At 34.6% G+C, this 15078-nt stretch overlaps 1 protein-coding gene across 1 annotated transcript; it reads right to left on the bottom strand.

Annotated features, from left to right (window-relative positions):
- Nucleotides 1-404: 404 nt before the first annotated feature.
- LOC107803945 (uncharacterized) lies at nucleotides 405-3407 on the bottom strand. The gene is made up of 2 exons (XM_016627739.2): nucleotides 1957-3407; nucleotides 405-1084 (listed from the first exon to the last, which is right to left on the bottom strand). The coding sequence occupies exons 1-2, from the start codon at nucleotides 2518-2520 to the stop codon at nucleotides 1064-1066; spliced, it is 585 nt and encodes a 194-aa protein (XP_016483225.1). The 5' UTR covers nucleotides 2521-3407; the 3' UTR covers nucleotides 405-1063.
- Between the last annotated feature and the right edge of the window lie 11671 nt (nucleotides 3408-15078).

The following is a 15078-nucleotide window of genomic DNA, read 5'->3' on the forward strand; positions in this document are numbered from 1 at the left end:
CGAAGCTGATCAGGGCCTTATGCCGCCGAACGAGACTTAAATTCTCAAAACGACCGGTCGGGTCGTTACAGAAATAAACTTATGCCGATCTTTATCACGACCATCTACATATAACGCACTTTGGAGCTTAGTTATCTCAACATTTGCTTGATACAAATACTTTCTAGCAATTTCCTCGGAGTCGACATCATTTGCTGCTAAAGTCACAAGTGCAAACGACTCCTTCATTAAACCATTTAAGCAAATTGCCATAGAGGATTTTAACGGTTCCTTTTTTTGATGTACTCCTCAAATCCATTACCATGTTTAGCATTCTTTGTCCATCTTTTCAAAATGTATTGCCGAGGGATACAAGAAAAGTGTAAGTCAAAGAACAAAACTCTTAGTGCATGACAACATAGCCAACCCATGGATTCAACATCTGGCAACTACAAATAATTGATTTGTCAAGAGAATTGAACTGAACGATTTCAGTTTTCCCACTTTCACCCTTTAAAATTGTAAACTTACTACTAGGCCCATTACTCTCAATATTGACTACTTTTTTGGTTGTCCATTGCAAAAATTCATGTTGAAACCAGGAAAAAATTCTTCTGGTGTAAACACTAGCAGTATGCTTTAAGATCCCACAATCTTCTATGGAAAGTTTAGGTTTTCTTCGACACTTGTAATCCTCAGTTGCCTCAATATCACACATTTCAGTTTCCCGTTGCTCGTAGTGCTTTACAAATTCAGTTATACTCATTGTCATGCCATTTCTGTAAAGACCCTATTCGTGCTCTCACTTCTTTGAGTTGATCTGATACCCGCAGAGGAAAAAGAACGACTGAATGCGGGACACCACTTCGCCCTCAAGTCATATAGCTTCTGAAGCCAATTGTTACTCCAACAATTTCATGCCAATCTTAAAAGCAAAGTTCTTGTCGATATTATACACATTATGTATCGTTGTGGAATTTTCCTCATTATTTGCATTATGATCTTGGTAAGAAACAGGAGCAGTAGGCACTGTCTTAGTCCCCAAAGCAAAATTAACTCCACCTCTAGCCACTGGTACAATAGTTTATGTTGTTTCAGGAATCCCCTGTCAACAAAAACAAATCCCTCTTAGAACACAAAATTAGAAAACAAACTTATCTTTCTATAAATCTTTGGTGCAAATTTGGTCCACCATCTCATTTTAGCACTAAAAGATTACCTTGATACCAAAAGTTCATGCTGATCTTATTTTAAATTTATAGTAAACAATATTTTTGTATCGATATATTTGTTTTGTAGGTATGGTAGCAAAATGGATCAAATGCAAGTGTCTCAATGTCAGTGGGCACAAATTTGTATTTATGTACCAAAATAAGGAGCATTTTATTAACAAGAAGACATAAATTTTATATTGACAAGAGTATTTTGGGAGCACAATTTTGTATTTCATACTGATATGGAAAAGAAGAGTATTTAGTGAGCACAATTTTGTATTTCATATTGATATCGATGAATAACTTCTAAAGATTCAGTTTTAAAGGTTTGGCAACTGAAGATGAATTTGGAAAGATATAAACTATGATAATTAAAAAAAACAAGAAGAAGAAAGATATATAGAAAATGTATATGGAGTATTACATTTGGATAGAATATCGTTTTCCTTTGAATATAGATTTGATGTGGCCTTCGTTAGACTATGTTGATCAACACAAAGTGGTGAGAAATTTTGTTGGAGTCTATTGTCTATTGTGATGACAAAAGTTGGTAATTAAGGAAGGAAAATGGTTTCCATGTTTTTTCTTTCCCTCTATTTCTCTTGTACTATCTATTAAGTTTTCTATCATCTACAAATTCACTTTTTCTCTTTATTTATTTAAATTAATCCAATGTCAGCAAATGGACCCCACATTTAACCAGTTGAGGACATTCAATGAATAAATGGCCCTCTTCTGAATGTTCATTTGTCAGATAAAGTACCATTGCCGCGAGAATGACAGTTGCAGCTGATGGCCCAAGATCGAACAACTTAGAGCAGTAAGGAGGCATTTCGTCAAGCATCTGGTCCATAAGGTTTGACTGTGTAGCTTCTACAGCTGATGCAAGTGCAGCAACAAAGACCCCTACAGTTGCTGGTTCATTATCAAGACATTTGAGCCAACTTTGAACAGCTCCAGACAGTGTCACTAGAGATGGTGTTTGTCCAGTATCAAGACAACGACAATGGTACATGGAAAATTGATGTCCATATTGAAGGTTTAAGATGCTTTGAAGGAAAGCTGCATTTCTACTCAATCCCTCTGTCTCAGTAGATATTCGACAATCGTGGTAACTAAGAGAAATTAAAATCGACTCCTTGTTTGCAAACAGGAAAATACACTCATGGTTGTTTTTTTGAAAATTTCCATCAAACACTTGGTCTGCAAAAGCCCCTGCTCGATCTCCCATCCCAATTGCCAACATCTCAACAAACATACTATAGCGAAAATTCCATAGAAGACTATTATCAAACACCAGTGCTACACTTTCAGATATAAAGTCCATTTGCTGAACTAGGATCAAATGGAAAATGAAGTAACGTATGTTGCGCAGTCACAACTTTAGGCATCATCCAGTACCTATACAGTCTATTAGATTTAGGCATTTGATCGAACAGGTTGTAAGCAACTCTAGGTCGCTCAAAATGTAAACAAAATTCCATCGGACCGTTGAAGGAAACAATACCCAAATTAGGTTCTTGAAACCAAGTACGGCAGCCTGAATAAATTCTACCTTAGAGTATGTGAAAACAGTAGCAATAGGTAGAACTTTGAAACCCTCTAGTTCTGGAAATGTATCCCCACCTTTAATAACAAGAGATTGTGGATCAAGAGCTTTTGAGGTTTTGTAGACTAAATCAAAGTCACTCTCATTGACACCAACCAACGCAACATTGTCTGGTTCATCATCCACAGTGGCCTCCTCCGTTGTTGTCTCTGCCAAAATTGTTGGGTCCAATTGCAACTCTTGCAGCACTGACCCCATGTGGCTAAAATTAGAGAGCATACGGGAGTTACTTTCTTGTAACTCTATCACTAAATCATGTACGGTTTTGATGGAAGTGTAGATCTTCTCCGAGGGACGATGAAAGCACTAATGTAATGAAGGGGAATTGTATTGATAAGGAGAATTGAAATCGTGTACATTAATATAAGAGTTCTATCTTAAAACACATTTACTCCAAATTAGTAACCAAATCTTCCAAGAGAAGAAGAAACAGAAAAGGAAGAAGGGAGTGAGTTTCGAGAGTTAATCTAACCAACTAAGAAAATAAAGAGACGACTTCATAGAATGCATCCTAATTGATTATGTTTCTCTTCAATATATAGGCATCTTTCCGGAGTCCTTTTCGGAGTTCCAAAGGTAATTTGTCAACTCTTCAAATGTGTTTCCACCGTACCCACATTTGTTACAATAGTAGTACAGAATAAGAAGGAAAAATAATAATTCTGCTTGTTCAAGATTTTCGGTGGAGATGTAGTGAAAAGAAAAACTCATGGCAATAGTAAAATTTATTTATACGAATTGAATTATTAAAATTCTAATATATATAAGTATAGTTTTAAATAATAATAATAATAATAATAATAATAATAATAGTAATAATAATGATATAATTAGAATAAAAGGTGAAAAATTTAAAAATCTCTATCGGGAAATTGAATCATATGGATTTTTGAATAGTGAAATTTGAAGAGATGCCTGATGAACAGAATAAGTACTGGGATTCTTGTTAAACGATTTATAGCCACACAATTACTTGATATATTAAAAATAATCTGATATTAATTAATTTTCATGTTGCAACTAAATAGAAATAAAGAAAGCAAAACAAGAAAAGGTATAAACTATTTTAAAAGAGCTTTAGAACTGGGTAATGAATTTTATTCTTTCGTCTGAACTAATGTTGGCAAAATCATAACACAACATTTTAACAATTTTAGTATATAATTATAATTTCTTTACCTTTTGCGCGCGCCAGATTGTGTACCAATAGAGTTTCAATAATTAGTTACACACTTTGGTCGATCAGACGTTGGAACTAGTTAATGCTACCACACTAGAGTTGGAATAATAGTGAATACAATTCTATCGAGAAGATAATTTAAATGTCTATTTATGGTATTTTGTAATTTGTCATTAATTGTCCATATATACAGAAACAAAATACTCCTAATTATGCTGTATTAATGCTCTCTTGTTTTAGAAACTATATGAAGTCATCAATACGATTTTCCTTTTTGTTTTCACTCTATTCAAAACACAGTGTGAAAATGAAAATTTATAAGCCGGTGCAACTTTAAAACAGCGTAACACTGTCGACGAAAACTACATATATAAGCACGAGCCCATTACCGTTGTTGCATACATAACTCTTTTCTGAAAGCAAAAAATAATAATTTATAGGTATATACATCGAGAATATGGCAAAAGAAATGGAGCAATATCAATGGGGAGTTGGTTCAATATTGATGATGCTAGTCGTGGTGATTTGTCTTCTCGTTCTACCATTGTTTATGGGTCCACTTCAGCCACCTTCATTAATCTTTGTCCTCCTCATTTTCCCTCTTGCAATGGCCGCCATTTGGATTTATCTCTCATATGCCTCCAACTTTGAATAATTAAATACTACTGGGCAGTTTTGCTTTATACATATATGTTAGTTATATTACAGGATGAGTGAAGCGAACTATCACAAGTATGACAATGATTAGTTATAATTTTCATTATGTACGACAGAAAGAAATGAAAACGATGTGAGTCGCCAAGTATTTTTAATGTATTAAATTGCAATGATTTGTTTTCTTACATGTATCCTATTATAATTTTGACCTTTGTGATTGCTATTCTAATTGAAAATTATATATATCTTAGCTCTTAACTTTTTGTGAATGATGATCCATTTACTCGCTGTTAATGACATTTTTGGATTTAAAGCAAGAGAAAGAGAGGGAAAAAAAGTCTATAAATCATCTTTGCATATGATGTTCCTAAAGTTAAAATTCTATTTGAAATTTTAATATCTAACAATCAGATTCACTGATGCTGTCCTTTAGTACTGTAATATGGCCAAATTTTTATGACATTTGCTATGATATAATATCCATTATAACAAATTTGTGGTTCATGACATTTGCCATGACATAATATCCATTATAACAAATTTGTGGATCATGACATTTGCCATGACATAATATCCATTATTAAGCCAAAGATTTCTTGCTATAAATAGAGGAGCTTCTCCTCATTTGCAAACACACCAATTCAAGAGCTTTTCACTCTTGTCTTTCTTTCTCCTCCTCCTTTATTTCATTATAGAGTATTTTGTAAGAGAGTGAGTGTTGGGAAACACTTGTGTGAACCCTTTCTTTGGAGTGATTTTGTGAGGTTATTCTCTTGGGGTATTTGGGATTAATTAGAGTATTTACTCTAATTTTGTACTCTCTTTTGTACTCTTGTTGGTATAGTGAAATTGCTCATCTCCGCTTGTGGGCGTAGGTCACCTTGACCGAACCACGTTAAATTTGTGTCTTCTTTATATTCTTTAATTGTTGTTATTATCAACTTCCATTGTCTTTGTTATTGTCATTATACCGTTGTTGGGCTAAATTTCGTACTACCCGAATTTTCGATCCTAACAAATTGGTATTAGAGCCAGATCTAACCGGGTTATTTTTAATAGCCAAAATGACTCTAACAAAGTCTTATGTTGAGAAATTTGACCGAAGTGCAAATTTTGGAATGTGACAATTAAAGATAGAAGTTATCCTAATTCAGGATGGCTTAGATTTGGCACTGCAAGGAAAGGAGAAGATGTCGGATAAAATAACAGACGAGGAGTTTGCCGTCATAGACAAAAAGACAAAAGCAGGTATTGTTTTAAATCTTTCAAATGAGGTTTTGCGTGAAGTTGCAGCAGAAAGCTCAGCCAAAAGCATATGGGAAAAGCTTAAAACCCTATATATGAAAAGAACAGTAGAAAACAGGTTTTACCTAAAGCAAAAACTCTATACGTTTCGTATGGCTGAAGGTAACTCTATACTTACTCATCTTGATACTTTTGATTCTCTTCTTATGGATTTAAGTAACATAGATGCTGAAATCAAAGATGGGGATCAAGCTGTGTTATTGCTTGTTTCCTTACCCCAGTCGTTTAAACATATAAGAGATACTATGCTTTATGGAAAGGATAATATCTCTTATAAAGATATCAAATCTATTTTGAAATCAAAAGAACAAATAAATAGAGATATTACTGGGGAAACTAGTGGGAACCAAGGGGAAGGCTTATTCATAAGAGGTAGATCCAATAAGAAAGATTCAAATAGTGAGAAACCTAAATCAAGGTCAAAATCCAGATGCAGAAATGTCATGTGCAAATATTGTCATAAGAAAGGTCACATTATTTCTGAATGCTTTAAATTGAAAAACAAAGAAAAGCATACAGAAAAGAAAAATGAGCACAAAAATACTGACACTGCCGAAGCAAGTGTAGCTGCTGATGAGACTGAGAAAATTATTTTTTTAGCAACTAATAATAGTTTCAAATCTAACAATGAGTGGATTTTAGATTCGGGTTGTTCTTATCATATGTGTCCCAGTCAGGATTTATTTACCACATATGAATCTATTGGAGGTGGAGTTGTCTTGATGGGCAACAATGCTGCCTGTAAAGTTATTGAAAAAGGTACAGTCCGAATCAAAATGCACGATGGTGTGGTGAGAACTCTCACCGATGTTAGACATGTTCCTGACTTGAAGAAAAATCACATCTCTTTGGGCACTCTAGAATCTCTTGGGTGCAAGTACACATGTGAAGATGGAGTTCTAAAAATTTCTCATGGTGCTCTTGTGATCATGAAAGCACGCAGATCTGGTACGTTGTATACTCTTTTGGGATCTACTGTTACAGGTGCTGCTGCAGTTTCAATATCAGATAAATCAGATTCTGACATCACCAAATTGTGGCATATGCGATTAGGGTATATGAGTGAAAAAGGTCTTTCCATCCTCAGTAAAAGAGGTCTCTTATGTGGCCAAAGTACCGGAAATATAGAGTTCTATGAACATTGTGTGTTCGGGAAGCAGAAAAGAGTCAGCTTCAAATCTCCAGCGATTCATAGAACAAAAGGTACTTTGGATTACATTCATTCAGATCTTTGGGGTCCTTCACGTACCCCATCAAAAGGTGGTGCCAGGTATATGTTAACTTTTATTGATGATTATTCAAGAAAAGTTTGGGTTTATTTCCTGAAAAATAAAAGTGATGTTTTCTTAAATTTCAAACAATGGAAAGTTTTGATTGAGAAGCAAACAAGAAAACAGGTTAAGCGCCTTAGAACAGATAATGGCTTGGAATTTTGTAATGATGAATTCAACGAATTTTGCGAGAATGAAGGAATTGCTCCACATCGTACTGTGAGAATGACACCTCAGCAAAATGGTGTGGCAGAAAGGATGAATAGAACTCTTTTGGAAAGGGCTCGTTGCATGATTTCAAATGCTGGGTTGACAAACGCCTTTTGGGCAGAAGCTATCTCTATAGCTTGTTATATTGTCAACCGAGCTCTTTCTGCACCTTTGAACTTTAAGACTCCAGAGAAAATGTGGTCAGGTACTCCTGCTAATTATTCTGATTTAAAGATATTTGGATGCCCTGCATACATGCATGTAAATGATGGAAAATTATAGCCAAGGGCTAAAAAGTGCATTTTCCTTGGGTATGCATCTGGGGTGAAAGGATACCGACTATGGTATCCTGATCCCACGGCACCAAAATTTATAATTAGCAAAGATGTAACCTTTGATGAATTCTCTATGTTACATTCTAGAAAAGAGTCTTCTAGCTCTTGTAATACAGATAAAGGAAAGAGTACACAGAACCAGGTGGAGATTGAGATTGGCATTCCTTCTGAGCCAAGCTCATCAACTTTGGAGCAAAATACAGTTGAAACTCCTGAAGTTGAGACAGAAGCTGAAATTCCTGAAGTTGAACCAGAAGAAGAGGAGTATTCTATAGCCAAACATAGACCAAGAAGAGAAGGTAAACAACCATTAAGGTTTGGAGATTATGTTGCATTTGCTTTTTCAGTTGCACAGGAAACTGAAGAAATTGGAGAACCATCAAAATATTCAGAAGCAGTTTCTGGTGCTGACTCAGCCAAGTGACTGATTGCAATGAATGAAGAAATTGAGTCTCTCCACAAGAATGGTACTTGGTCTCTTGTAAAGCTGCCATCAGGAAAAAGAATTGTTGGTTGCAAATGGGTCTTCAAAAAAAAGGATGGCATTCCAGGGGCTGAAGATGCGAGGTATAAGGCACGATTAGTTGCAAAGGGCTATAGTCAGGTACAAGGAGTTGATTTTAATGATATTTTCTCACCTATTATTAAACATAGCTCTATTCGTGTCTTGCTTACCTTCGTTGCCATGTATGATTTGGAATTAGAACAACTTGATGTTAAGACAACTTTCTTATATGGCGAACTTGAGGAACAAATATACATGCATCAACCCGAAGGATTTGAAATTGAAGGAAAAGAAGATCATGTTTGCTTGTAGAAGAAATCCTTGTACGGATTAATGCAGTCTTCAAGGCAATGGTATAAAAAGTTTGATTCCTTTATGTTGGGTCATGGTTATTCGAGAAGCATGTATGATAGTTGTGTTTACTTCCGAAAGTTAAATGATGGTTCATTTGTGTACCTATTATTATATGTTGATGACATGCTCATTGCTGCTAAGGATTTAACAAAAAATCACAATTTGAAAAGTCAGCTGAAAAGTGAATTTGAGATGAAAGATTTGGGAGCAGCTAAGAAAATCCTTGGCATGGAGATCAAAAGAGATCGAAAAGCCAATAGGCTATTTCTGACCCAGAAGAAGTACTTGGAGAAAGTCTTGGAGAGGTTTGGCATGAAAGATGCTAAACCAATTAGTACCCCTCTTGCTGCTCATTTTAAGTTATCAGTTGCTCAGTTCCCGCAGTCAGAGGAAGAAGAGAGGTACATGGCACAGGTTCCTTATTCCAGTGCAGTCGGCAGTATTATGTATGCAATGGTTTGTACACGTCCAGACATTTCACAAGCAGTGAGCGTGGTAAGCCGGTATATGGCTTGCCCTGGTAAAGCACATTGGAATACTGTGAAATGGATTCTCAGATACTTGCGAGGTACTTCAAACACATGTTTGGAGTTTAGGAGAAATACTAACATTTTGGTTGGTTTTGTAGACTCAGATTATGCAGGTGATCTTGACAAAAGAAGATCACTGACAGGCTATGTATTTTGCATCGGGGGTTGCGCTATTAGTTGGAAAGCTACATTACAACATATAGTAGCTTTATCTACTACCGAAGCAGAATATATGGCAGTGACCGAGGCGATCAAAGAAGCTTTATGGTTGAAGGGTCTATATGCGGAACTCAGTTTACACCAAGGTGGTGTTACCATTTTTTGTGATAGTCAAAGTGCCATTCACTTGACTAAAGATCAAATGTATCATGAGAGGACGAAGCACATTGATATAAAGTATCATTTCATCCGAGAAACCATTGCTGAAAGAAAAGTCTCTGTTCAGAAGATCAACACTAGAGGCAATCCTGCTGACATGTTCACAAAACCTCTTCCAGTATCCAAGTTCAAGTTTTGCCTGAACTTGATTGGTATTTATGAAGAATGATTTTGCCCATTGGGGTTTTTGCGGAGAAGATGGAGAAAATTTACTATAAGCCGAAATTAGGCCAAGGTGGAGATTTGTAATATGGTCAAATTTTTATGACATTTGCCATGACATAATATCCATTATAACAAATTTGTGGTTCATGACATTTGCCATGACATAATATCCATTATAACAAATTTGTGGGTCATGACATTTGCCATGACATAATATCCATTATTAGGCCAAGGATTTCTTGCTATAAATAGAGGAGTTTCTCCTCATTTGCAAACACACCAATTCAAGAGTTTTTCACTCTTGTCTTTCTTTCTCCTCCTTTATTTCATTATAGAGTATTTTGTAAGAGAGTGGGTGTTGGAAAACACTTGTGTGAACCCTTTCTTTGGAGTGATCTTGTGAGGTTATTCTCTTGGGGTATTTGGGATTAATTAGAGTATTTACTCTAATTTTGTACTCTTGTTGGTATAGTGAAATTACTCATCTCCGCTTGTGGACGTAGGTCACCTTGACCAACCACGTTAAATTTGTGTCTTCTTTATATTCTTTAATTGCCGTTATTATCAACTTTCATTGTCTTTGTTATTGTCATTATACCGTTGTTTGGCTAAATTCCGCACTACCCGGATTCTCGATCCTAACAAATACTTTAGTGCAAGACTGCTAGTAAATGTTTAATTAGATCTACTTCAACGACCAAAGAGTGGAGTTTTATCATTGTCTGTAATTGGATGTACTATAATTAGTATTTCGATCAATTTTTGTTTGGTAAATTTATTTATTTAGATTAATTTTAAAAAATTGGCATGACATATAATAATAAAATCCCAAAACATAATATTAAAATATATTTAGTATTACGTAACACATGCAGGTGCATAAGAAAATAATGAGAATCTAGTACGTGGAAAGGATTGAATATCCTTAGGAGCAAATTCTCTCAAGAATCCGCGGACTTTTTCGAAAATCAATTTATTATGATAATTTAGATTTTCGATTTCCCCAATTTGGATTACAAACCGAGATCTAGTCTGTTACCATCAAATGTGAAGCTGGTAATTTTTTTTTTTTTTTTTTTGGGTTCCAATATCGATGAGTAGGTGTCGCACATGCTTATCAGTTGTAGTCATTAAGCTCATAAAATTCCATACTTGTCAAAGGGAACATAGTTTTTCTTTTATACTAATTCGAACATAATTTTTAATATAAAATCTATGTAATTCTTTAAAATTTTGTACAAGACGAAGTACATGCATTGCGCTTACCTTAAAGACTAGTAAACTAAAACAATGAATCGAACAAAGTTCCGAACAAACTCTATATTAATTATTATAAGGTGTACATTAAAAAAAATTGTGGCACCCGCCACTTTCAAATCCTAAATCAGCTTCTTAATTGGGTAATAAATAAGCTTTTGATGAGAAACTTGAAACTTTGTCATTGATGAAAACATTATGGTTTAAGCCCCTTTATTTTAGTAGAACGTACAAATGTTCCTAACATTTTCGATTGACAATTTGACACTAGTTGCAGAGCTAAGGATTCTGGTAACAGTTCAAAAAATTACAACAATAACACATTTGAAATTAATTTGAACCTAAAACTTAAAGTAAATTTTGAACTCCCTTATCACTTAACTATCAAATTCTCTTATATCAAAGGGATTCGGTAGTGTATGTGTTTACCAAAAAAAAATAATAATAATAATTACCCTATTTGCTAGTAGTAAAAAATTCAATGGATTAGATCTCACTCCCAATAGGTAGCTTTGCATTCTCTTTGACACTTAGTATATTTTGGCAGCAAAATTTATTCTTGTCGTAAGACTCAAAACAATTGAAATCAGTAGTGTACTACTACCCGTGAAAGGGTTGTACATTGGGAGTCTCTTGAGGTTATTCTTTTATATTGGTATAAACATATGAAGTTCAAAATCAGGCCATACAAAGTTCAATATGGATTTTTAATACTCTATACCAAAAGAAATTTTATTTTCATGGATTGAACTTGAAATTTCTGGTTAGAGACGAAATTAAAAACTCGTACTATCCTAATATACCTCTTGGTGGTCCGTAAAATGAACTTAATAATACATGCAGGGGTTGTGGTTGGGTTTTACTTTTACCACAATTTAAGCAAGTCTGAAAAACTTTATGATATATTATTAGTTTGTTACATCAGAAAGTTCCACAATTTACCATTAAGAGTTTATGTGCATTAAAATCAGAATTTACATTATGATAGATTACATACACAACTTAGTTTAGTTCTAACTTGATATGATGGATCTCTATTCGTATTATGTGTGTATCGCAACAATCATACACTGTCTCGTTAGCTAGGGGTGATCTCTTTGTCTGCTAGTTAGTTCTTAGGCATTTTTTTAAGTGTTGGAAGTACGCTAGACTCCTCTTCAGGCCAAAAAGAAATTGTAATCTCAATTAGGTCTTTTTATCGGTTATTCCTAAAATCCTAACATAATAAGTGTATCTATTGTTCTCTGGGCTATATGATATATGACTATTTCGATCATTTCTCTACAATTTCCACTAAACAATTCATGGGTCATGTGTTAATAAAACGATATACACAATAATTTATAGACAAGGTTACACATACAAATTCATATTCGATTATCGCTGTAATTTTCCATTTTTACCTTGAGTTCCAACATTTCAACTTTCAAACTAAGAACCTAAGTAAATCGCCAAATTCCAGCCCATAATTATTACTATACTAGTATCTATGAACGTGTGTTGCACGTTAATAATGACACGTGATGATTTAAATATTTATTTATATGAAGGAACAACAAAATTTAATTAATAAGAGAAATTTTATGTATAATAATACAAAATCATTTAAATGCCGAAAAATATTATTACATTAGCATAATACATGAATTTAAAATAAAAGGACATCATCAAAACTTACACAAGTAATCAATTTTGTCATGTTAGTTAAATAATTATGTATTATAGTTTAAAAGTATTTAATGTGGTGGTATCTTAACGAACACTTCTTTGAAGACAATATTTTTTTGTGTATGTTTCCTCCTAATACTTTGGTTGCTCTGCCTTAACCAGAACTCTTGTTGTCGATCTTGATATCCCTCTTGAAAGTGCAACATACAGTTGTTCGTGCAAGAAAATATATTGCGGTAAATATAGTCTAATATTTAGGATGTTTTTCCTTGTGCATTATTTATTATATTTTGTAAAACATAAACATACTAAAAATTATTTTCACACAAATTTAAAAGGATATTCCTTAGTTTTGGAAAACGAAAGTTGAATTCAAGGATAAAAATATATTTAGAAGCACATTGACCAGTATCATAATTTTTGCATGTATGGCGTTATTGTCAAAACTTTTATATACCATATGTGTGCTATTACATGAGCTATTCGGCGTATTTAAGTTTTTCAGTAGCATGACGGGCATATTTTTATTCAAAATCAACCTATATACAATGTAAGATCAACTTAGTCTATTATATTGTCACGACCCGAAATAAGACCTGTCGTGATGGTGCCTATCTCAATACTAGGCAAGCCGATAACATCAATAACCCTCGATTTCCTTTAAGTTAAAAAAACATAATATTTAAATACAATACAAAATCCCATAAATACTGATACGAACATTCCCCAAAACCTGGTGTCACTGAGTACATGAGCATCTAATATGATTACAAGTTTGGAAAATACGGTCTATGATAGTCTGAGACCAAATACAGTAAACAAGGAGATAGGGAAGAAGAGACAAGGTCTGCGAAACACGGCAACTACCTCAAAATCTCCGAAAAATCAACTGCGCGAAAGATTTAATACCCGCTATGTCCGGAAATACCTGAATCTGCACACGAAGTGCAGGGTGTAGTATGAGTACAACCAACTTAGTAAGTAACAATAATAAATAAGGAACTAAAGATAGTGACGAGCTACACAGTTATAGTTCATTTTCAGTAATTCCAGCAAAGAATAGACGTGCTTTCAAATCCAGCATTTTAAGTCAAATCAATTCTATACAGTTCAAATTCATGTATTCCGGATATAAAAATCTTTCAAAAAATTTCACAACAATGACAGATAGCAACTAAGTGCAACATCAAATGCAAAGCAAGTACAACCTTTCAGGACAACAATCACTCACTGGGCTCCCAGCCCTCAGCACTCATACTCAATGGGTACCCGCGCTCACTGGGGGTGTACAGACTCCGGAGGGGATACTACAGCCCAAGCGCTATAATCCGCACGGACAACTCACGTGCTATAGTATAAATATCTGGATCGGCATAGACAATTCACGTGCTGCACGGACAACTCATGTGCTATAGTATAATATCTGAATCCGCACGGACAACTCACGTGATGCACGGACAACTCACGTACTATAGCATAATATCTTACAATCAGGCCCTCGGCCTCGCTCAGTCATAAATCACTCCAGTCTCTCGGGCTCTCAACAATCATGAAATCAGCCCAAATAATAATGATATGATGCAACAATAATGAATAATACAGACTAGGATAAAATAATCAAGTAAACTGTGACTGAGTACAAAATATCAATTAAGGAGATAGTTCAATATGTACACGACCTTTGTAGGTCCCAATAGTACCAACATATAGCCTAAACATGGTTTCTAACATGACTTACAATCAAATTTCCACAACACATAGAGAGCACATAGCTAACAACAAGTTATTCAACTTTACGGGAAGGACCAAGTCACAATCCCCTCGATGCACGCCCACACGCCCGTCACCAAGCATGTGCGTCACCTCCAAAATAATCACATGATACAAAGTCCGGGGTTTCACACCCTCAAGACCAGATTTATAGCTGTTACTTATCTCAAACTGTGAAATTCTTATTCTGCAATGTCTTTTCCTCGTGAATTGGCCTCCAAACGCCTCGAATCTAGCCATAAATAATTCGATTCAGTCAATAAAATTTATTGAAATTAATTTCATAAGAAAATGCTAATTTTCTATAAAAATCCGAAATTTAGCTCAAAAATCGCTCGGAACCCAACAAAAGTTACAAAATCCGTACACCCATTCTAATACGAGTTCAATCATACCAATTTTATCAAATTCCGATAACAACTCGACCTCCAAATCTTAAATTTTTTGTTTTTGGAAGATTTTACAAAAATCTTGATTTCTTCCATTTAAATCTGAAATAAATGATTAATATAACCATATAATCATGAAGTATAATCACTTTCGGATATAGAACACTTACCCAAATCCATATGGTGAAAATCGCCTAAACATCGCTTCAATCCGAGCTCCATAGCTGCAAATATGTTAAAAATGACTGAAACCTCAAAATATAGCTACTGCCCATGTATTTACTCTTCGCGATTGCGGAAAT

The sequence above is a fragment of the Nicotiana tabacum genome, chromosome 11 (assembly GCF_000715075.1).
Source record: "Nicotiana tabacum cultivar K326 chromosome 11, ASM71507v2, whole genome shotgun sequence".
NCBI classification, from domain to species: Eukaryota; Viridiplantae; Streptophyta; class Magnoliopsida; order Solanales; family Solanaceae; genus Nicotiana; species Nicotiana tabacum.

Coding starts and splice junctions, on each gene's coding strand:
- LOC107803945 (XM_016627739.2), bottom strand. CDS start 2,520: ATGGACTTTATATCTGAAAGTGTAGCACTGGTGTTTGATAATAGTCTT. Junction 1,085..1,956: donor CTGTCATTCTCGCGGCAATG/GTACTTTATCTG, acceptor TTTTGTTGACAG/GGGATTCCTGAAACAACATA.